General features: G+C 38.3%; 2 protein-coding genes across 3 annotated transcripts in view; both read left to right on the top strand.

Annotated features, from left to right (window-relative positions):
* ARMH4 (armadillo like helical domain containing 4) overlaps nt 1-22,281 on the top strand; it is a 1,007,214-nt gene that overhangs the window by 238,888 nt on the left and 746,045 nt on the right. For both annotated transcript variants that reach the window (XM_044074445.1, XM_044074444.1), the window contains exon 3: nt 16,104-16,337. In XM_044074445.1, the coding sequence (XP_043930380.1) occupies nt 16,104-16,337 (234 nt within the window). The remainder of the gene's footprint in view (nt 1-16,103; nt 16,338-22,281) is intronic.
* LOC122804524 (multifunctional methyltransferase subunit TRM112-like protein) lies at nt 18,312-18,800 on the top strand. Its single transcript, XM_044074446.1, has one exon. The coding sequence runs from the start codon at nt 18,388-18,390 to the stop codon at nt 18,757-18,759; it is 372 nt and encodes a 123-aa protein (XP_043930381.1). The 5' UTR covers nt 18,312-18,387; the 3' UTR covers nt 18,760-18,800.

The following is a 22,281-nucleotide window of genomic DNA, read 5'->3' as shown; positions in this document are numbered from 1 at the left end:
GGACTCCCATTGGGCCATGACCAAATTGGCCACACTAGCTCCACATGGGGAGCCCATAGCTAAACCAATTTTTTGAAGAAAAAACTTGTTATCAAACATAAAATAATTATTAGTTAAAATCAAATCAAGCATTTCAGAAATCAAGGAAATATCAGATGTAGATGCTCCATGCTTTCTCATTAAGTCAGCCACCCAATCGATTGCAATATCGTGAGGGATACAGGTATAGAGATCTTTGACGTCAATTGTCAAAAAATTGAAGTTACTATTAAAAACGAACTCATTGATCTTTGACAAAAAAGACCTAGAGTCTTTACAAATTTGAAGCTCAAGGGCTACGTATTTTTGCAACATGACATCCACTACTTTTGAAATGGCATAAGTAGGGGAACCACGACCGTCAATGAGTGGTCTCATAGGGTTTTTTTTTTCATCTTTGTGGATTTTAGGTATCCCAAACAGCGTTGGGTACCTAGGAAAGATTGTACAGATGTAATTGAACATAGATTGATCAATACGACCATCTATGAAAAAATCATAAATACATGATTTTATAAGGTTGTAGGCCCTGTTTACTTCAGACCTAGAACTAACCTGATATGTTGCATTGTCCAAAAGAGTTGACATGCGAACTGTATAATCCAGATTGTCAAACACCACAAAGCCACATCCTTTATCAGGTTTGCAAATTCTAATGTCCTGAGATTGAATATAACTCAAAAGATCCCTTTCTAGGCCAGAAAAATTCCCCTTGATAGCCCTTTTATAAGTAGCTAAATTCCTCAAATCAAGTTCACATAATTGTTCGAAAATTTGAAGGAGTGGATGCAAGGGTGGATTAAAAGTGCTATGTACGTGAAATTGACTTATCACCATAGGGTCATTATTATTCATAAAAAATAAACCTAAATTGAGCTTCCTAGTAAAAACTTTAAGCTCCAAAATGGTCCTACTTATGTCCATGTTGGTCCAAGGGACATAAGTATATCCCTTTGATAAAAAATCAACAAGGTCTGTTGTTAAAACACTATCAGAAAAGTTATAAACTTTAAAGTCCTTGTCTTTGTTCAATATTATAGATGGACGCTCAGTAACAAGTTCATGGACAGATGGTTCAACTGACTCAATAATGGAATCACTTCCATCATGTGAACCATTAACCTCTGGAACATTGTTATCGACAACAAGGCAAGAAGTGGGTAACACAGGTGAAGAAGACAGAGGATCACAAGGAAGCAAATGGAGTGACTCAAACAAGCAAAACGATGAACCCTCCTCATCCATAGATACCGGCCCGGCGGCCCAAATAGGATGCAAATTCACCTTGGTGGTTTCTGTCCCTTCTGTTGCTTCAGCTTGGCACCCATTAAGTTGTAATTGCGAAAACCCTGTTGATGTTTATTAAAATTGTCAACAGGGTCGCGCTGCTGTTGGCCAAGTTGATTATACTGCCTAGAGTTATAGTTGTAATTGACTCTAGAAGAATTCATAAGCCTTTCACTCCTTCGAGGAGGTTCTTGAGAGGGTTCATCAAGTGGTGTCACTGAATTAGTAGGACAAAAATCAGTGTCAGATGGTTGTCTAGGTTGCCTGGTTGTCTGAGTGACAACCTGGGCAGAAGATGAAACATCTGCCACAAAATTTGTGTGTAAATCATTAGAAGACATTTCAAATAGTGAAAATCCCAATTGCCAAATCTGAGCTGGTGGAGGAGGTGGATAAGCGAGACCTTTTTTATATGCCAAACAGTCTTACTCAAGTTTTTTAACCTTATTGTTGTTTAACTTAGAGAGATGTTGGTTAATACTAGAAAAAATTCTGTTATAATCAAATTTATATCTCTCAAACTGCACATCTTTAAGCACTTTAGCATCCACTTCTTTAACAAATGTTAAGATTTTTTCAGCCATTAGAGAATAATGTTTAATCATTAGTTCTAACAGCTCAAACCCTTGCCGATCAAACAGGTTAATCAGCTCCAAGTGAAAAAGAGAATCTTTAATAAGCCCCGTCGGGTACTGCACCCTACGTAACCCTTTGGGGATAATTTTCTGCTGAAGACACTCTCTAAAATATGCAACTTCAAGTTGCGTCTTTTTATATTTAAGTAATAAGTTATCTAACAGTTTTAAATTAGCAACAATGTCAGTTTCAAAAGTATTCCCTTCAGTTACATGGTTGGATGAAACATGAGAACTGTGTTCAGAACCAAAATGAAAACTGTTGTTCAACCATGCCGTAAGCAAAAAAGTATTCTCATCATTAGTCTGTGAAACATTAGGTGTTAACTCTTTTCTTTGAATAAAGTTCAAATCAGGAGTCGGGTTACTTACAAGAGTCGGTGTAGGTTGAAAAATTGCAGGTAAACCATCAAAGGAAGCTGTCGATACAATGACGTTCGATGATGAGGCAGGCCCCGTTGACCGCTGTACCTGGACAGGAATATTCGAATTTTGAACAAGGTTCACTGGCCGCTGTGCTGAAGTAGATATACCCTCATCAATGACGCGTACAACTTGCTGCTCATCTTGTTGTTCAAAATGATGGTTAATTGACAAAGGTCGCTGGTTATGATTGACAAATAATCCACTAGTCTTTGGTGAAAAATGAGTGTCCATAAATTCATTACCCTGCTCTGGGTTTGAAGTTGCAGCAAAAGTTCCCCGCACTTCCGAATCTCGCTCTATACGAAGCGGGAAGTCATTCACAAGAGAGGCGTGTTTCTCATCTATCTGGTCCAAGCGTTTATTGATGAGATCAATTTTATTTAACAAAGCAGATAATAGCCTGCTGACAGAATCACCGTCAGGTGCCCTTAAATTACCGGACAAATCAGCCACAGAAGTGGGACAAGGTTCGTTGTTGATACCTGACAAAGGTTGTGCTGGTTGAGCTTCCAAAACAGGGAGAGCCGGAGAGTCAGACGCCATAACAAACAACAAAAAAGCCGGCACTGAAACTGATAAGAACCCACAAAAAGACAGACCAGCTCTCACGGTAGAAGCAAACAGTATTTAATCCTCCAGTAGAAACGAACAGTATTTAGTCCTCCAGTAGAAACAAAGAGTGCCAAATACACACGATAGCTATAAAATCTTAATACTTTTAAGCGCTTTTCGTTTGTCATAAGACAAACTTCCTCAGAAAGTAGGAATGAACTCTGTAGCTGAACTTTTAAATAAGAAAGTGCGGGAAAAACACAGGACATTTAAAGTTGTACATACATATGAATAAAAACTTAAAAAATGCATATTATCAACACTTTATAAACACATATTGAATTAAAACTATACATGAATGTAGGGATACTAGGTCACCCTTTAATAACCTATATATAAGAACACCTATACTTTAAAACAACCTACTGTTATTTTAACAACATTATATATGTGTTAAAGTAAATTAAATTAAATTATCTTTGTAGACTCCTTAATTTGAGTATACAAGAGATGGAACAAGACTCGTTCAAACCCAGAAAGTTGAAAGCATTTAACTTTACCTGCCATAGCAGTTCTAATTCCTCCAGTTTGAACGAGGCAGGGCCACCCCTTCCATCCTGGATATATTGATCTATAACCAAAAATTTGAACTTGTGACCAGGAAATGAGTGGAGATGTTTAGCCAAAGCGTTGTCAAGTTTATTGTGTGACATAGCGTATTGATGCTCATAGACTCTATCCCTAAGCCGGCGCTCAGTTTTGCCTACATAGAATGCAAAACAATCAGAGCATTTGGCTAAATAAACTAAGAATTTGCTGTTACAGTTGAATTTTGATTTCAACTTATAACGATTACCGTTAATGGTAAATTGATTAGTACAATCTATGTATCTGCAATAGTTACAATTTTCGCACTTAAACATGCCCGTTGTTCTAGGGATAGGCCTATTACCACTCTCAAGGAAGTTTTTAATGTTTTTACCCTTAGCAAAAACAAAATGTGGTTTTGAACCCAAGAAATCAAGTACAGATGCATTACTCTTAAACAGATCCCAGTTTTTAAATAGAATTCCTATAATAGACTTCGATTGAGAATTAAATGTTGTTATAAAAGAACGTTGAAAAGTTTGTTCTATACTTAAACTAGAAAACTCATGTACGGTAGAACTTTGCTCTTCAAAGGATATTTCATTGACCAACAAATGGTTTGAATTAAGCAGTGGTTGAAACTGGTTAGATAATCTTTTAAATTTCACTTCTTCGATGAGTGTATCAACCAACGGCTCAGGGTAACCATAATGTAAAAACATGTGTTTCAAGAGGTTGCATTCATTAATAAAGTCATGTTGCAAACTACATATATGTGAAGCCCTCACTAACTGGCCCTTTACGACTGATCTTTTTTGGTGAAAAGGGTGGCAACTCGAAAAATGTAAGAAAGAATTGGAATAAGTTGGTTTTCTATATACCTGTGCGGTAAAACAACCCAAACTCAAATTTTTAACTAAAAGGATATCCAAATAAGCAATAAAATTAACATTAAACGTAAAAGTAAACTGTAAAAAATTAGTGGAAGAATTGAAATAGTTAACAATGTCCATGGCCAATAATTCGTCGCCATTCAGAAGGATAAAAATATCATCAAGAAATCGGGTATAATAAATAATAACATCCGGTCTGTAAACTGATGAGTTAACAAACTGGGACTCCCATTGGGCCATGACCAAATTGGCCACACTAGCTCCACATGGGGAGCCCATAGCTAAACCAATTTTTTGAAGAAAAAACTTGTTATCAAACATAAAATAATTATTAGTTAAAATCAAATCAAGCATTTCAGAAATCAAGGAAATATCAGATGTAGATGCTCCATGCTTTCTCATTAAGTCATGACCTAGTATCCCTACATTCATGTATAGTTTTAATTCAATATGTGTTTATAAAGTGTTGATAATATACATTTTTTAAGTTTTTATTCATATGTATGTACAACTTTAAATGTCCTTTGTTTTTCCCACACTTTCTTATTTAAAAGTTCAGCTACAGAGTTCATTCCTACTTTCTGAGGAAGTTTGTCTTATGACAAACGAAAAGCGCTTAAAAGTTTTAAGATTTTATAGCTATCGTGTGTATTTGGCACTCTTTGTTTCTACTGGAGGATTAAATACTGTTCGTTTCTACTGGAGGATTAAATACTGTTTGCTTCTACCGTGAGAGCTGGTCTGTCTTTTTGTGGGTTCTTAAGCAGAGCCAATGAAGTGATCCCAGGGGTGTATTTTCTGTTACCTATCCACTCGTCAAGGTTTCTCTTGAAGAGTGTTAGTGAGGGGCTCTGCCTGATGTAATTTGGAATTTTGTTCCAAAGCATGGGGAGTCTCTGTGATAGGAATCTATCACTCCAGTATGTTCTATTTATTATTGTGGCATGGTTTAGTTCACTTGAGCATGTGGCTTGCAGTGACGTGGATTTCTTTCGGTGGAGCATGTCTATCACTTCTGAGTTGGACATGGCTTTGTAATTCTGGCAGAGATCACCTCTGAGTAAGCGATATGCCACTGAGTACAGCTGGAGTTTTTTCAGTCAGGCTGCATAGGACATATGTTTGCGGCCAGTAATCCTCTTGGTGAGGTACTTTTGTGGTCTTTCCAGCTTTTGTTGTCTTTCCAGCTGTTGGAAGTGTCTTGTGAGGTACATCCCAAATGGGGCATTGTACTCTATGATGGGTGTAATGAGTGATGAGTAGAGGGGCACTATAACCTCTTTATTTCTAGATGTGAACCCTTTAGCAAATAGATGGGCCACATAGAAGGATTTCCTAACTACTTTGGCAATATGATTGTCAAAGGAGAGAGAACTATCTACCTGGGTCCTCAGATCTCTCATTACCTCTTCTGTATTAAGGGGGCTGCCACCTATGTGGTAATTCGTGGGTGTTTTGTTTTTCCCAAATGGGATGACTATGCATTTTTTGGCATTTAGCTTGAAGCCATGACTTTGACACCAGGTGTCCGTCTCAGTAAGGCCATTTTGGAGGATGTCCGTGTCAGCCAGAGAGTCAATTATGGCTCCCAGTTTGCAGTCATCGGCGAACTTGATTAGCTGTAGTCCTCCTGTGTTTGCCTGCACTTCTGAGAAGTATATGCCGAACACTAGGGGTCCAGGACCAAGCCTTGCGGGACACCACTTGCGACTGATTTAGAGTCAAACCTGGAGTCTGCTATTCTTACCATGTGAGTTCTGTCTGTAAGTCAGTTGGCAACCCATCTCGTGACATAGGGGTTTATGTTTAGGCTGGTGAGTCTTTCTGTTATACCAGAGTGGGGAATGGTGTCAAAAGCCTTGGCGAGGTCAAGGTAGGCTGTGTGAACCACCTTTTCCTCATCTATGGCCTTGGTGACTGTCTCGAAGAAGTCATCCAGGTTTAGTAGGCATGATCTGCCCTTACCAAAGCCGAACTGTGTCGGGTCAAGTGTTTGGAGGTTCCCAATGTCTTTGTTAATGAGTTCCATGATGATGCGCTCCATAGCCTTGCAGACCAGGCTAGTCAGGCTTATGGGTCGATAGTTACCATGGTCAGTTGTGGCCCCTCCTTTGTGGAGAAGAATAACTGTTGCTGTGCACCATTCTATGGGCACGTAGCCTGTGGAGAGGGTGAGGTCGAACAGATTGTTTAGGTTGGGGGTTAGTTCATTCTGTAGTTCATACAAGATGCAGCCTGGGACACCATCTAGTCCCATTGACGCTGTGTTTTTGGCTTTTGAAAGGGCTGTTTTCACCTGTGCGTCTGTGATTTTTGGGACACTACACTTTTCCGGTATTGTTGTGGGCCCTTTTGGAGGTGAGAGGGGGGTGAAGTTTGCACTGAATCTATTTGCCAGGATGTTGGCAATATCAGTAGATTCAGTATATTGTGTGCTTTTTTGCACTAGTTCAGTCCTTATCTGCGAGTTGCCACTTAGATTCTTAACATAGCTAAAGAAGGCGTTGTGGTTATCTTTTGAATCCTTAGCTATTTTTCTTTCGAAGTTAGCCTTGGATGATTTCATGAGGGACCTTAGGTTTCTTACTGATACTGATCAGGGATGTCTTTTCTTCTTGGGATTTGCTTTTTTTCTGAACTAGTTTCTTCCTTCTGTTATACAGCCTGTTTATTGCAAGGGTCCACCAAACTGGTTTCCTTCTCTTAGAGGAGTGAGTCTTGGTTTTGCTAGGGATGGCACAATCCATGCATCCTTGTAGGTGCTCATAGAGTGCATTTGTAAAGGTTTCTGCATCTTGGGCAGCGTTATCCTTTACCGTGGGGGCTGTGATTCTTACCACCTCTATCTTAAGTAAGGTGAAGTTTGCTTTAGAAAAGTTTTTTACTGTGGTTTCCTTAGTTGGTGGTGGTGGTGGGGTGTGGACATCCAGAGTGATTAGTTTATGGTCTGATCTAACCAGTGACAGGTTGACCTCCAGTGTGTAACACCTGTTGCCCATGTTGGTGATGACCAGGTCCAATATGTTTTCACCTCTGGTAGGTTAGTTTACCAGCTGATCCAGGGCATTTAAGTTGATGAATTCCACAAAGCGCTGGGCCTGGAAATTTGTATTCGAGTAGTTTTCCCAGTGAATGGTAGGGTAATTGAAATCACCCAATATCAGGGTGTTCGGTAGGACCTTCATGTTTTCCAGTGTCTCCAGAAAGGTGGAGTGGTGGTCCTGGGTCATGGAGGGTGATCTGTAGCAGGCCACAATTTGCATTGCAGATTTGTCCGATGTTAGTTGCACATGGATGATCTCAGAGGTATCATGCTGCGCCACTAACCTGGAGGTGTAGGTATCCTTGATGAATATATATACACCCCCTCCTTTTGTGTTTCGGTCCGTGTTCTGTGGCTGAAACGTGTGGTATGAGTTGTAGCTCAGTAGTGCTGGGGTGCTGTCTGGAGCCTGGAACCAGATTTCAGTTACTGCACAGATGTCGACTTTCTCCATACTGAGGAGTGCTTTTAGCACGTGCATTTTGAGATTTAAACTCCTGATGTTGAGTAGCATAACCCTCAGTTTTTTGTTAATTGTGCTGTTTATGGAGGTGGGTTTGACTTTTGAGCCTTGCCTAAAAAAGGCACTATGGGGACAGCAAGAGCCTTGGCCAGTATTCGAAAGCCTAGGGGTGACAGGTGCAAGCCATCTCTTGCGAAGCAACGGGGCTTGTCGAGCATGTCATCCCAGGCTGACAGACACTGGATCCCCTTTGAATGACACCAGAAGCTTAGCCAATTGTTGAAACTGATCATTTTGTCTTTATACTGAGGTATCATTCTTGGTGAGGGCAGGATGCTACTCAGGGTCATACCAGCCTGGGCTACATGATCAGAGTGCTCTTCCATGTCTCTTTTCATGTAGTCCAGGGAGGTACGTCTCAGGTCATTCACACCAACATGAACAATGACAGAGTCATATTTGCACTTGTTCTGGAGTGACCTGAGTGCTTGTGTTATGTGGCAGATTCTGGCTCCCGACAGGCAGCTAACAGTAACCTTCTGCTTGTCCAGCCTAGTGAGTGGGACGTCAGTGTACCTGACTATAGAGCCACCTCTTACTATTGTGTTAGGTATGTTATTTCGCCTTAAGGGCTGTGATTGTGCGCCACACTGATTTTGTGTTTTATGTGTTGTCTGGTTTGTGACGGGATGTGCAGGTTGTTTGGGTGTCTGCTTTGGAGGTCTCTGATGCTTTTGTACTTTTTTATTTAGAGCCTCCGAGTATGATTTTGTGTATTTATGTGTATTTTTGCCAGTGCTGTTTTAGTAGGTCTGTGTGTGGCTGGAGTTGTGATGCAAGTGTTAACCTTCTCCTCTTGACTGTCTGTTCCAGTCTTGGGTGGAGACAGCTTAGCTTCCAGTTTGACTGTATAACTGCATCTGTCACATATGTTAGTGTTTTGTGGTAGGAGGAGAGGGTTGTCTGTGTACATGAGGCAGTTGTAACATTGCCTCAGGATACTCAGATTCACCAGCTGGACTGGGGAGTGCACCTGAAGTTGCCCTTTGGTCATGCCTGAATAGTAGGATGAGCTGCTTAGTCGCTTGGTTGGTGAGGGATGAATAAAGAGCCTTGTCCTGCTGGGCAATCAGTGTCAGGGTATATTAGTGCTTGCTATTAGGTCTGAACAAGTGCTGGGCTGTAAGATGCTTTTTGAGTGCTTAGGTTGAGAGTTAGACTAGATTCAAGGGAAAAACTGAAGAGGAGACTTAGTGGAGCCGGGAATAATTTAACCGTGGCTAACTGGCACTGCCCAGTGTGCAAAACTGTGCATACGCGTTTTTTATAGTAGGGAAATGAAAGAGATAGAAATTAGCCTAAAATGGCCAATAAACTACTAACTTCTGGGTTGGAACCACTCCTCCATGGACAGATAGGTCAAAGCTCCCCTCTCTCACAGGTGAACAGAGAAACTTCCTTCTATCCAAGTAAGGTATGGGTAGCTCAGAAACTAGTATCACAGCTCTGAATTCAGCACTAGCCTGAAAACTGGACTATACTAGCTTAGAAAGGTGGGAAACAATGATTATTTTTGTTTTTTTGAAAAGATAAGGCAAAAACGGTAAAAAAAAATACACTTAAAACAGCTTTAAACGACTAGAAACGATCAGAAAAGACTATCGCACTTTAGTTTGTAGCCTACAACAGTTAAACAAATTATTTAAACAAAAAACAACTTTTTAAAAGTGCAGGCAGTCAAATAAGTACAATATGTGAAAAAAACAAGCTTTTAAATCACAATAAACGCTGGAAAATCTGCGTTTAGGCGGAAAACAGTTAAATACAGCAGGAAGGTACAGAAGACTGATACTTAATCACTCCAAAGTCTCTCTTCTAAGCTAGAAGGCTTGTATCAGTTTAAAGCTTTCTAGTGCTACCCAGTAGGTTAGTTACAAGAAAGAGGGGAAACGAGTGCAGATGTGGTCTTTTAAACCAGAAAGTTGAAATAGACGACAAACTTTCCAAATTGTCAATAAACTACAATTTCTGGGCCAAGAACCTCTCCTTTCGTGGTAGACAGGCTACCTAGTGCTTACCGCTCCCACTGATAAGCTAGCTAGAAGGCTTTCCTCCAACACAGAAAGTGTTGCTGTATACTGTGCTTTGGCCTTCATCTCTTTTTCGATATTCAGTACCTCAGATAGTTTAGATTTTTATTATAATCTTCTAGTATTTTTTTTTTTGCAGCAAATAGAATGAAACATAATAAGGTCTTACTATGTGTAGGCAATTCATATCTTGTGTGCTAGCTTAAAAATCATTTTTTTGGTTACAGGAATTTGTTTTTCCAATATTTCTGACATAGAATTCTATAGGGGATTTTTAAAGTCTGCCAACTCATGATGCACTCCCAAAACACATTCCAGGCTACCTATTTCTTCCCCATCACATCTCCAACATTTGCTATCTACATGAGGAAAAATTCTTTAAAGTTTGCTTGGGATATAAAAATACCTAATCAAGTACTTCCAGGCAAAAATCCTAAACCTTCTGGATTTTGTTGCATACATGGGAGGCATACATATGGCCTCCCATTGTTACTTTGAAAATTGCTTTTCCAGTCTTTCTTCCCAATCTTTTCTAACCTCCTCTGATTGATTCTTGGAGTTATCATGCAGTATTTTACATACCGTACTAATTATCCCTTTTTTAACAGCAGCTTCTGTTCACTGTTTGACCAAAAACTCTACCATGGTAAGTCTTTCACTTAGAACTCCCCGATCCGTTTCTTTTTGACTATACTGTATCAATCTCTGATAGGGAAGGTAAGTCTCTAACCTGCAGTGCAACCTTTTTCTTGGCCTCATCATCTCACTCTACTACAACCTTGGTTCCTTTGTCAGTATTTTTTCTAGTAAATTCCAGCCCCCCCCCTTGCCTATTTTCTGTACCACTATTTGCAATCATCCCTATTGGCCAAATATCCTTTCTCTTTTCATGTGTTGGCTTAGTTCTTAGAATATTCTGTGGGGTCGGTAATATTCTTCTTAAGGTGTCATATCTTTTTTGGAAGCCAAAATGGTAGAAGTTTTGGGGTTGACATGGTAGTCATTCTCTGTGGTGCTGGAGATAACTTTTATAGCTTTATATTTGTTCTTATGCATTTCTTGGGTTGCATTGCTGTTTCTTCTGCTTATTTTCTTTGCCGGATATTGCCTTTGCTGGATATTTCTGTAATAAGCATGATTATTTATACTTTAAAATGTGGACTGTATACTGTGCTTTAAAGCTGCAGGGGTTTTAAAGAAATAACAAGTACCACTGGTAATTCATAATTCCAGCAGGATACATTAATGCACTGAGTAAGCCTGTTTAAAAACAAGAGTAAATGGCACTAAATTAATATGCCAAAAGAAAACAAATTTAGTGGTGGCATAATTTTTCTCCTAGTTAACACTAAAACTTTAGTGCACATCAACATTCTTTATGTAGGCAATCTGAGTTCTGCATAACAGTATCTATGGTGCCTCTATATATAAGGGAGGTTTTGAAAATGACCAGTACCTCTTTAATATATATATATATATATATATATATATATATATATATATATATATATAGTCAATCATACAGTGGGTCTTAGTCTTATTAACAGAGACACTGGTAAATTATGAACACTTGACTGTAGTTGATAATGGTTTTATGAAAGGTAGAGCATGTTTGCTTAGACTGGCTGACATTTTAGAGGGTGTGATTGATGCCATTGAAGGGGCTGATTCTGTCCATGCCACTTGATCTTGCTGACACATTTTATGCCATTCTCGATGCAGACATTGTTGATAAACATAGTTTAAATATTAACTCCTGTATCACTGAGGAGTTGCTAATTGGCTCTCTGATGATACACTGAAGGTGAGAGTTGGTGGTACCTTCTCATCTAATACATTAGTCACTAGTGGTGTCCTTCAGGGCTCTGTGGGGATTCGTCTTCTCACTTGCATCAGTGCCTTTGATATAAAGATAGATGTTCAAGGTTTGTGGTTGAGAAAGCTTGTGGATGATTCCAAACTGGGTGCCAAACTGGGTACCATTATTGATTCCCCTGCAGACTCTTTTATCCCCCAAGAAGAGTTAAGTCAGCACCTGTGTTTCTAATTATGTCTTAAACTTAATCAAAAAACGTAGCACAGTCATATTTAGGAAACAAGTATTTCTCTGTTATTATTACATAAATGGACACCCACTTAAAAATTATGGTCTTTAGAGATCTAGGCACTTTCGTACATGATAAACTGTTCTTGGTCATCAAGTATCAGTTGCAATATGGAAATGTCTTTTTTCATTAACCCATTCCTTGTCAGTGGTATATTCTAAAGATCCAAAGAAATCTTAGTTTCTATGTATTCCTCCCTTAATGGACCTATAATTGAACATAGCTGTACGCTTGCTACTTGTCTTACCAAACTTGAATCTCAGCTTAAAAGGCCTCAGTATTTTCTAACCAAGAGGATCCAAGGGCTAGGCTTCCTTAGCTATTTAGATAGATTAAAATGTCTCACTTTTTTTCCATCTTGTACAGACTCCTGCATGGAGATCTGTGCCTTGTCTCTCAGGCTATAGAAGTCTCTGCTTTAATAGGTCGTCTTCATTTTAGAAACACTGATGATGTTAGGAATACAAAACTCTCAGCTTACATTGTACCATAAATAGGACTTCTTGAAGGGATACATTCACTGCCCAGAGGATTCCCAATCCATAGAACATACTTCCATTGCATGTTAAATGGTGTAACACCTTGGCTTCTACAGGTTACGTTTTGATGGTTGGATGGATTCACATTGCTTTAGCCTGCATATTAATAGTATGGCTGTTACCAAGAAAGGGAGGTAAACCTACTATAGCTACTTCTTATGGTACATATATGGTTCCTTAAACAGCTTGCTTAGTACTCAGCTATGACTCCTATCTGGAGTCATTTTAGTTTATCATCTTAAAAAAAAAATGAGTAGCCATCCTGTCATGAATGGGCAAATGCACTTCACTGCTTACTGTGAGCATTTGTTTTGGTTTCCGATAGTGACAAAAAGTATACAACAACACTGGGTATAGCATTTCCCCAAAGGCCATATGTGCCTTCTTACATTAAGTGCCCTGAAATGTGAACATCTTCAATTTCATTTTTCATTTTGTGCTACATATGATGGTTTACAACAACAGGAATCTAAATATCCCCAAATAAATCATATAGACTGACACAATTTTTGCTCATTTTATGATGAATTTCTTTCAATGATAGTAAGAACAATTAACAAATTAACAAAGAAATTAACAAAGAACAAGAATAGTAAGACAGCCAGTGCAGGGGTGATGTATGATATGTGGTATGTTCTAGATGAGGCTAGTAATGCCTTGGCATCAGCCTGTTGCATTTCTTTAAGAAGGGCAGGAGAAAGACCATAGTCACTATATCCATGGAATGTTTGAGTGATTGAATTAATTTTTTGCAAGAAAAATGCCAATGGTTAGGGACCCATATCATTGTAAAATATACAATCCATGAAAGAAAAATAATGTATTTAAGGCTTGGAGTACCCTGAAACAGAAGCAGCAGAGAAACGTGACTGAAAGAAATCTCTGCATCTCCAGCTCTACTTCTGAGTAATTGTTCACGAGGAAAAAGATTCACTCACATGGAAATACAAAGAAAATAAAATAAATATGTTATATAATGTAACAGAAAAGACAAAAGTACTGTGAATTAGTTTGGGGACTGTTCAGACAAGCATTTCACAACAAGACTCCATATTCCTGGTCCTACTTACAAAGCTGTTTTATTTAAGGGCATTTCAGCAAAATAAATGAGTATTAAACAATGTGCAGAAATCCTAGTACTGCTTCTTAAATAAAATGTTCACACAGCAAACTACCTGTGCTTATAGAGACTGCTTAAAGGAAGCATTCCTTTCTCCATTATAAAAACTATTCTATATCTGATACTTAAGTAATATGTTTATGGTCTATATTTGTGTGTGTGTGTGTGTGTGTGTGTTGTGTCTTTCGGCTTTTCCCGGTGAGGGGTCGCCACAGCGGAACTCCGGTTTGCTAATGATTGGTAGTTGATTTTTACATGCCGAGTTACCAGCCCTGATGCACAACCTTCAACAAAGGTATGCCCATTCACGCATGTCTCCACGCAGAAGACGCTCTAGCTGAGAATCGAACCGGACAGCGTTTTACTGTGAGGCGACAACGCTACCGCAGCACCACCACCACAGGTTAAGTAGCTATAGATATGAATGGGTGTTACAGTGGTGCAGAGAGTAGGATTGCTGCCCCACAGAAAAGGTTCTCAGGTTTGATTTTCATATGGAGTGCATTCTGTGCAAAGTTTACATGTCCTGTCTGTATTGATATGGGTTTTCTCTGGGTACCCCAGTTTCCTCCAACTTTTTACATTGAACCAAATGTGTGATTCTGTCTGTGATTCACTTCATTTTCCTTTTTTATTTTTCTTTTAAAGTAAGTTCTGATTTGGGTTTGGGGTTGCTTTAAGGGGTCTATATCGTAACATCCAAGTTCTCTAACATCGAATGTTATTATATCGAGCCCTAAATACTGAAGTGTGAAAACATCGAACAGTCAGAATAGCAAATTTTTTCCCAGGGAAAAAATTTGCTATTCCAGGAAACATACACAGACCACAAACACACACAAAAAACAGCCATCCACACACATACACTTAAAATCCTACACCTAAACTAAACTTTACATACAGTACTAGCTATCCACTTACCTTAACCCAACTCTAACCCTAAGGTCCGTCACTATCGCACACTCACCTCACCCGCACCCTAACCCTAACTCACCTAACCCACCCCCTAACCTACACACAGTCGCACACTTACCTGATCTGCGCCCTAACACTAACCCACCTAACCCGCCCCCTAACCCTAACCTACACACAATCGCACACTATCCTGAACCCGTGCCCTAACACTAACGTCCACACAACCGCACACTTACCTGACCCGCTCCCTAACCCTAACTCACCCCTAACCCTAACCTACACACAATCGCACACTTACCTGAACCCGACCCATAACGCTCCAACATATCGAACGCTGAAAACAGTGAAGCCCCAGCAACGGCCCACCGAATTCTTTCCCTGGGAAATAATTCGGTCCTGCACCTTTGCTGTCTTCAGCGTTCAACATTATGGGTTCGATATTATAACATTTGATGTTAGAGAACTTCAGTGTTATAATATAGACGTGCTTTAAGTGGGTCAGGGTGCTTTGGGGTTGTTTGGTGTTTTGTGTACTGTGTAAACACTTTAATTTTTAGTAAAATAGCACAGATACAGCAGGTATAGGAAATTCTCTAGGACTGTTGACTCACTAAGTATACAGGTACATGCTTGATGATATTCTAAGGGCATAAATAAAGTTTGGTGATGCACCAAAAGTGAAGATAAAAGGTATATACATGGTGTGCCAGGTTCATGTTTTCATCTCATCCTTTGTCTGGTGTCTGACACATAGTTGTACTAGCTCATCAACTTGGTAAGTATAGTTATACATAGCATACATTTAATTTATTAGTGTGCAAGAACTGAATGAATAACTATAAAGTACAAACAGATGTGTATACACGTATGTGAATGTTAATGTATATATGCATGAATGTCAATCCATCCAAAACCCCTTTTCCCATTTTAACACATAGCTTCAACAATGACAATTATCTAGCGGAATCATTCACATCACTAGGCGTGTATCCCTGGCGCTGTTGTTCTTTCATAGCAGAGATACACATGAACACTCACATCTGTGACCAATTTAGAGTGTCTAATTCACCTACTGCATACATTTGGAATGTGGGAGGAAACCAGACTACCTGGAGAAAACCCACACGAGCACAGGGAGGACATGCAAACTACACACAGAAGGCATCCCTGGGAATCAAACTGGAGAACCTCTTGCTGTGAGGTGACAAGTCTACCTGCTGTGCCACTGTGCCGTCCCATTCATACATGCATGCACATGTCTATATTTAGTTAATTATCTCATACCTTCATTTAAAGCTCTAATATATTCTACATAAATATAGTAAAGGTATTTGAACTATTCTTTAATGCATAACAAAAATGCTTTTGTTTTGTTGACTTACAGAAATGAGTTATACATTTTTTGCAGGAAAAAAGCATGCTGAACCTGCAGAAAGAGTGGGAACACCTGAGGTACATGATGTTACAGCACCTACCATGGCACCATTTCCAGCTGTGACGCAGGCAAATACTGCATCTAGAAATCTAAGGACAACATTAGTGTCTCCTACCATTGTCAGTACAGATGGAAGAAATTCAGTGTCTCCAACAGTTTCACCGGCAGGTTCCCCATCTTCTGAACCAGCCATAAATGACCCAAATGGTAAGCTTATAATATGAGGTACTAATTTACTAACTAAGGAAAATGAAATAACTACATACTTGTCATGCTAGATATGCAGTATAGTAACATTTGTTGTAGAACTACTTTTCCATCTTATCTCACCAACAGAAAATCTGTTTATGATGAATATGCTGTATAGCAGTCAAACTGGGATGACTAATAGAAATAATCGTACAGCAAGTATGAAAAGCAGATACTGCATACAAATACCAAATTAATTTGTTTCTAAGAACTAGCCAGAATTCTGTTCTTTATTCTGTTGTGTTTTGTGTACAATCATAGGAATAAACCATTGAAATCTCTAAACACAGTGAGGCAGAAAAGAGAGAAAATATATAGTAGTATTAAGAATTCTGTAAAACAACACACTGAAAAGAGTTTAGTGCTTTCACCTGTCAGGACATCATCAGAACTAAGCAAGTGCCCAACCAGAATAGTTAAATATCAATTACAATTCAATTAAAAAGTCACATGACAATTAATTGTATAATTATATATTATATAATTATATAAGTTCTGATGATGTCCTGATGGATGAAAGCACTAAACTCTTTTCAGTGTGTTGTTTTACAGTGTAGCTGCTGTTTGCTGTTATTAAAGCTTTTTTACAGGCTTTTGACTCTGTTTCCTGGTTATTAGCTTGGATTGGAGAAGTATTAATAATTAATTGAAAGGTTATAATACTTACAGGCTGCTTGAACCTGTCACTGGCTAGAACTAGAGTGGTTCTGTGATTGTAGGATATTTAATTTTCTAAGCAAGAAGAGCTAATAGAGTCTGAAATGTTTATGGATATTTGAAAATATATAATAAAAAGCACACAATCTGCATTTTTTCAAAAAGCACAAAGTGAAGAATTTATGTTTTAGGATGGAAATGAAACCAAATTTGCAAAACAAAGCAGTCAGTAACTTTTCTTGGCATCTGTAGTGTTTTCATACTTTGTCATCTATGTAGCAGTAGTAAGTACTGTACTTACATACTGCCTACTTGATCTTATACACACAGATTGTGTGTGTGTGTGTGTGTGTGTGTGTGTGTGTGTGTGTGTGTGTGTGTGTGTGTGTGTGTGTGTGTGTGTGCATTTAAGTATGTTTGAAGCTTGTGTCTATTTGTATACATTTGTGACCAAGTGTTTCTTGCAGGTCTGTAGAGAAAATGGAAATAATGTCTTAATACATTACTTACAGTTCATTTAATAGCATAAAACACTGTGATAGGATTTTGTAGGGTCCACATCATAATATTTCTCTTCTTAAAGTTTGAACCACCATAATGTTCCTGCCAGCTCTGCCTTGCAACATAGCTTGGAAGTTGTGTCTCATTTGATGGAGACAAGGCTGATAGGATGCCAGTGGCTCCTTGTCTGCCGCAACAAAATGCCCATAAATATCTAGATAGTCACCTGTGCCTCATATCACCTCTGTATGTGCAGACTGTATCGTGCCTATATTACATCTCCTACCAAAGCAGTCATGATGCAAAGTCTAATACCGATTACGTCACAGCATGATGTTACAGTGAGTTCCCCAGTAAGGAGAAACAGTAGGAGAGGAGACATCTGAAGAAGAAATATGGACATTGGAAAGAAAAAAAGAGATGTAATATGGTGCAATATTTATGCAAATAAGAAAGCAAAACTAATCAATACAAAAAAGCTGTACCAAAGATATTTGAAGAGAAATACAGGCAAAGTCATTCAAAGCTGGAAAATTTTACAATACAAAAAACAAGAAAACAAAAGGGGACAGTAGAAAAGAGGATTGGTAATTGAGAAGTTAAAGAAATAGAAACTAAAGTTATGGATTACCTGCAAAGCGAAGGATTAAGTGTAGAATCTAACTCTGATACCATCACAGCATGACAGAATAATGAATCCCCAAATTAAGGAGAAACTAGTAGAGTGGAAAGCTTCTGATCAGCTGCTGTATGAAGGTACTGTGGAGCCTTCAGAAAGAAGCCAGTACGGTATTATTGCTTCTCGCTCGTACTTCTGAGTCATTTGTATTTTAAGAAGTACGGCTGAAGGATGAAGCTGTTCACACATAATATGTTAACTTCACATGTAAAAGGTGTAACAAAGGGGTACCCTCTGCTTCTAAAGGCCACTGAGCTGAAAGTGAACAATATCGATTTTAATCCAGAATTTGTTGCTCGAATGATTCCCAAGGTAGAATGGAATGTACTGGTAGAAGCTGCAGAAAGTATAGGGCAATTAAACGATCTCCCGAAAGAATTGTTACCAGACTATGAAAATAATGAAGAATTCCTACACAAGGTCCACCACGTGATGTTGGAGGTGGAAGTGGTAGAGGGTGCATTAAAATGTCCAGAGTCTGGTCGTGAGTTTCCCATCAACAAAGGAATCCCAAACATGTTGTTAAATGAAGATGAAGTCTAAATAAACACATTATCTTCAAAAAAAAAAAAAAAAAAGAAAGAAGCCAGTACAAATGTTCGGTTGGAGTTGCATAACAAGGGAAGGAGCAGGAAACTGTGGTAACTCTGACTAAATGTTCTGGAGTGATAGGCCAGTGAATTTCCATATGAAAGAACAATGAGTGACACAGGGTAAAGTTGAAGGGAATATGACACAGGAAGATTTTCTGGAACTTTCTCTAGAATGCCTGCAGGAAACGGAGAACAAAGAATGTGCCCCTAGTTCAGGAGAAAATGATCTAAGGGAAGAATTGCTTGATTTAATAGAGATGGATAGACATACTAAGATCAATGAAAGAAACAGACTACAGAAAGTCAATAAAACTCAATATATTAGAAGTTTGATAAAACAAATGAACACAATAATTAGGACTGTTCATAGAAATTCATGTGATATAACAGAAGTAAATAAAATCATTACTGTGCAGCTAGATTAATAACAGATAAAGTCTTACCTCAAAAACACAGGGAAGTAAAGGATAGGAAGGGGAGAAATCAAATGCCATCATGGAAGTATCAAATAGAGAAAATTATAAAGCAATTAAGACAAGAAGTGTCACTGTTAGAAGAGTACAGAAGAGGGAACAGATCAAACAAAGTAGTCAGAAATGCAGATGTGATGAAAGCAACGTGCAAGATCTATCATACACTATTGCAGTTAACAAATTAAAGATATCAGCACAGGCAAAAAAAAACAAAATCTTTGAAGATATGCAGATAAATATAAAGGAAAAGTACAAAGTAAGCAATTTATTGATGACCCAAAAAAACGTTTTATAGGGAATTGGAAAATAAGGCAAAAGGAATAGAAACGCCACCAAAAAAGAAGAAATAGACACATTTTAATGAAATATCTGTGAAGATCCCGTGGAACTTAACAAAGATGCTGAATGGATAGAAGAAGTAAAAGAAAGAATAAGAAGTTCAAATGTACTGTATATGAAATGGGATGAAGTAACAGCCAGAGAAACTGAAACAAGATTAAAAGCTCCTAATTGGAAACCCCAGGCACAGATGCAGTACCTAACTTGTAACTAAAAGTATTAACATCTTTACATGAAGATTTAGGCCTGAGTAAGAACTGTTTATATGCGCATCCTGAATAGATGCCAGCCTGGTTTAACAACAAGAAAAATAATATTCCTTTGTAAGAGTGAACTTGCAAAATAGCCTAAAACTGTAGGCCAATAACTTGCCTTCCATCGATATATAAACTGTATACTAGAATTGATGCTGATAGAGTTTATAGTCATTTAGAAAAAACTCAAGTCATGGTAATAGAACAAAATGGTAACAAAAGAAAGTCATAATGAACAAAAAAATCATTTGTTTTAAGTCATAATAGAGAATTGTAAAAAGAGAAAGAATGCAAGTATAGCATAGATTACAAAAAGGCATTTGACAGCATCCTACATTCAAGGATAAAGGAGTGCTTACAAATGTGCAAGATACACCCTACATGGATCAATTACATTACAGTGACCATGAAACAGTGACAAACCACTGTAGCTAAGCCATGATAAAGGACAAATGATTATCCCAGGGATAAAAATTCAAAGGGGGGGTATTCCAGTGTGACTCTTTGTCGCTGCTCTTTTCTTTTGTCCTTAACCCATTAAGGTGTCTGCTTAATAGATTAGGTCATTCCTACAGTTTGCCTTCCAGAAAACAACAAAGTGTAAAGGCTTCTCATCTCTTTTTGTGGATGATTTAAAACAGTATAGTTCATCAGATGAGGAACAGAAAGCACAACTGCAAGTGGTCAAAACTTTCTCAGATGATATAAGAATGTGATTTGGTCTTGATAAAAGTGCAAAAGCAATCTTTAAAGCAGGAAAGCTGCAGCACCAAGAAAATATCAGTCTGGGACAGGAATGTGATGTAAAAGAACTTTAGCAAGAGGGAGTGTATAAATATTTGGGAACTGATGAAGGATCAACAATAAAACATGAACAAATGCAATTAAAACTTAGGAATATTTTAGAAGACTAAAATTAATAATGAAAACAACTCTGACATCTAGGAACAAAGTCCAAGCTTTAAACCACTTTGCTGTTTGTGTTTGGGTGATTCACTGGCCCCAAAAGGTATTGGATCAGTTAGACAGGAAAACAAGAAAAATGCTTCATGCTTATCAAGTGATTTATAAAAATCACTGTATACAAATATTATATGTTCCCTGTTTTGAAGGAGATATGAGCCTCCTCGAAATTGATTACATGTATAAGATCTGCAGTCATAGGACTGCAAAGATATCTGCTGACCTCACAACATCCAAATATAGAGAAAGTTTTAAAACAGGAGAAAAACAAGTCTAAGATGACTTACCTGTTTAGCTTAGCAGAAGCATATTGGTGCCAAGTGGGGATGGAAGCCAAAGCAGAAGTAGATAAAAATCAGGCAGCAACTGAATGGGCCAAAAAACAAAAGAAAGAATATAAGGTGAATGATCAGATGAGAAGGCAAGAAATGTGGAAAATGCATAAATATAGTTGCAAGCACTGAAAACTCTTGAACAACCGCATGCCGATCAGGATCTAATGCAGGAATGATTAATGAGAGGTGAATTTAAACCAAAAGACGAAAGGTTAATATTGGTGGCCCAGGACAGTGGACTACATACAGGCTGGTTTACAAAGTCCATTGAACATGTTGAGGAAACAGACAAGTGCAGGTTTTGTAAAACAGAATTGTAAACAGTCACACATCTTGTTGCTGGTTGTGATACAGTAATGGAAGAAGGCCGGTATACTGAAAGGCATAATAATGTGGCAAGACTATTGCATTGGGGATTGTACAAATGTTATAATATTGAATTAGCTGAGAAGCATTGGTAACATGATCCACAAACATTACAGAAAATGATGGTTTATATCACATGGGATAACCCATTACCAACAATTCAAAAAATAGTTGTGAGAAAACCAGATACAGTAGTCCAGGAAAGGAAGACAAAAGTAACATTGATCACTGAAATTGCTGCAGCCAGTGATTATAGTGTCTTACGTACAGAGAGACTCAAAGTCATAAAATACCAGGATTTGCAGGCAGAAAAGAGGGCAATGTGGAAGAAGGATACCCAGACAATTCCATTAGTAGTAGGAGCAGTGGGTTTCGTAAAAAGGAATTTACAGTTGTATTTAGATATGTTACCGATTTATGTAACTCCGTATGAATTGCAGAAAACGTCATTTCTGGCCATGTTGCGGGTGCTTCAAAGAGCACTTTTGTCTAACATCAAAGACTGAAACAATACTAATTTAATGAACTTTAGTCATACTTTGAGTTATTCCCATCATGGTATTAGGAACCCAAAAGTCTTGGAGAAATTAAAAAGAGAGAAACTAGACCTGGAAAAAACATATCAAAACCAATAATGCTGAATGTCATCCAGCCTAATACGAGTGTGTGTGTGTGTGTGTGTGTGTGTGTGTGTGTGTGTGTGTGTGTGTGTGTGTGTGTGTGTGTGTGTGTGTGTGTGTGT

The sequence above is a fragment of the Protopterus annectens genome, chromosome 6.part0 (assembly GCF_019279795.1).
Source record: "Protopterus annectens isolate FY-2018-M chromosome 6.part0, PAN1.0, whole genome shotgun sequence".
NCBI lineage: Eukaryota > Metazoa > Chordata > Ceratodontiformes > Protopteridae > Protopterus > Protopterus annectens.
This window is presented reverse-complemented; position numbering and strand designations above follow the sequence as displayed.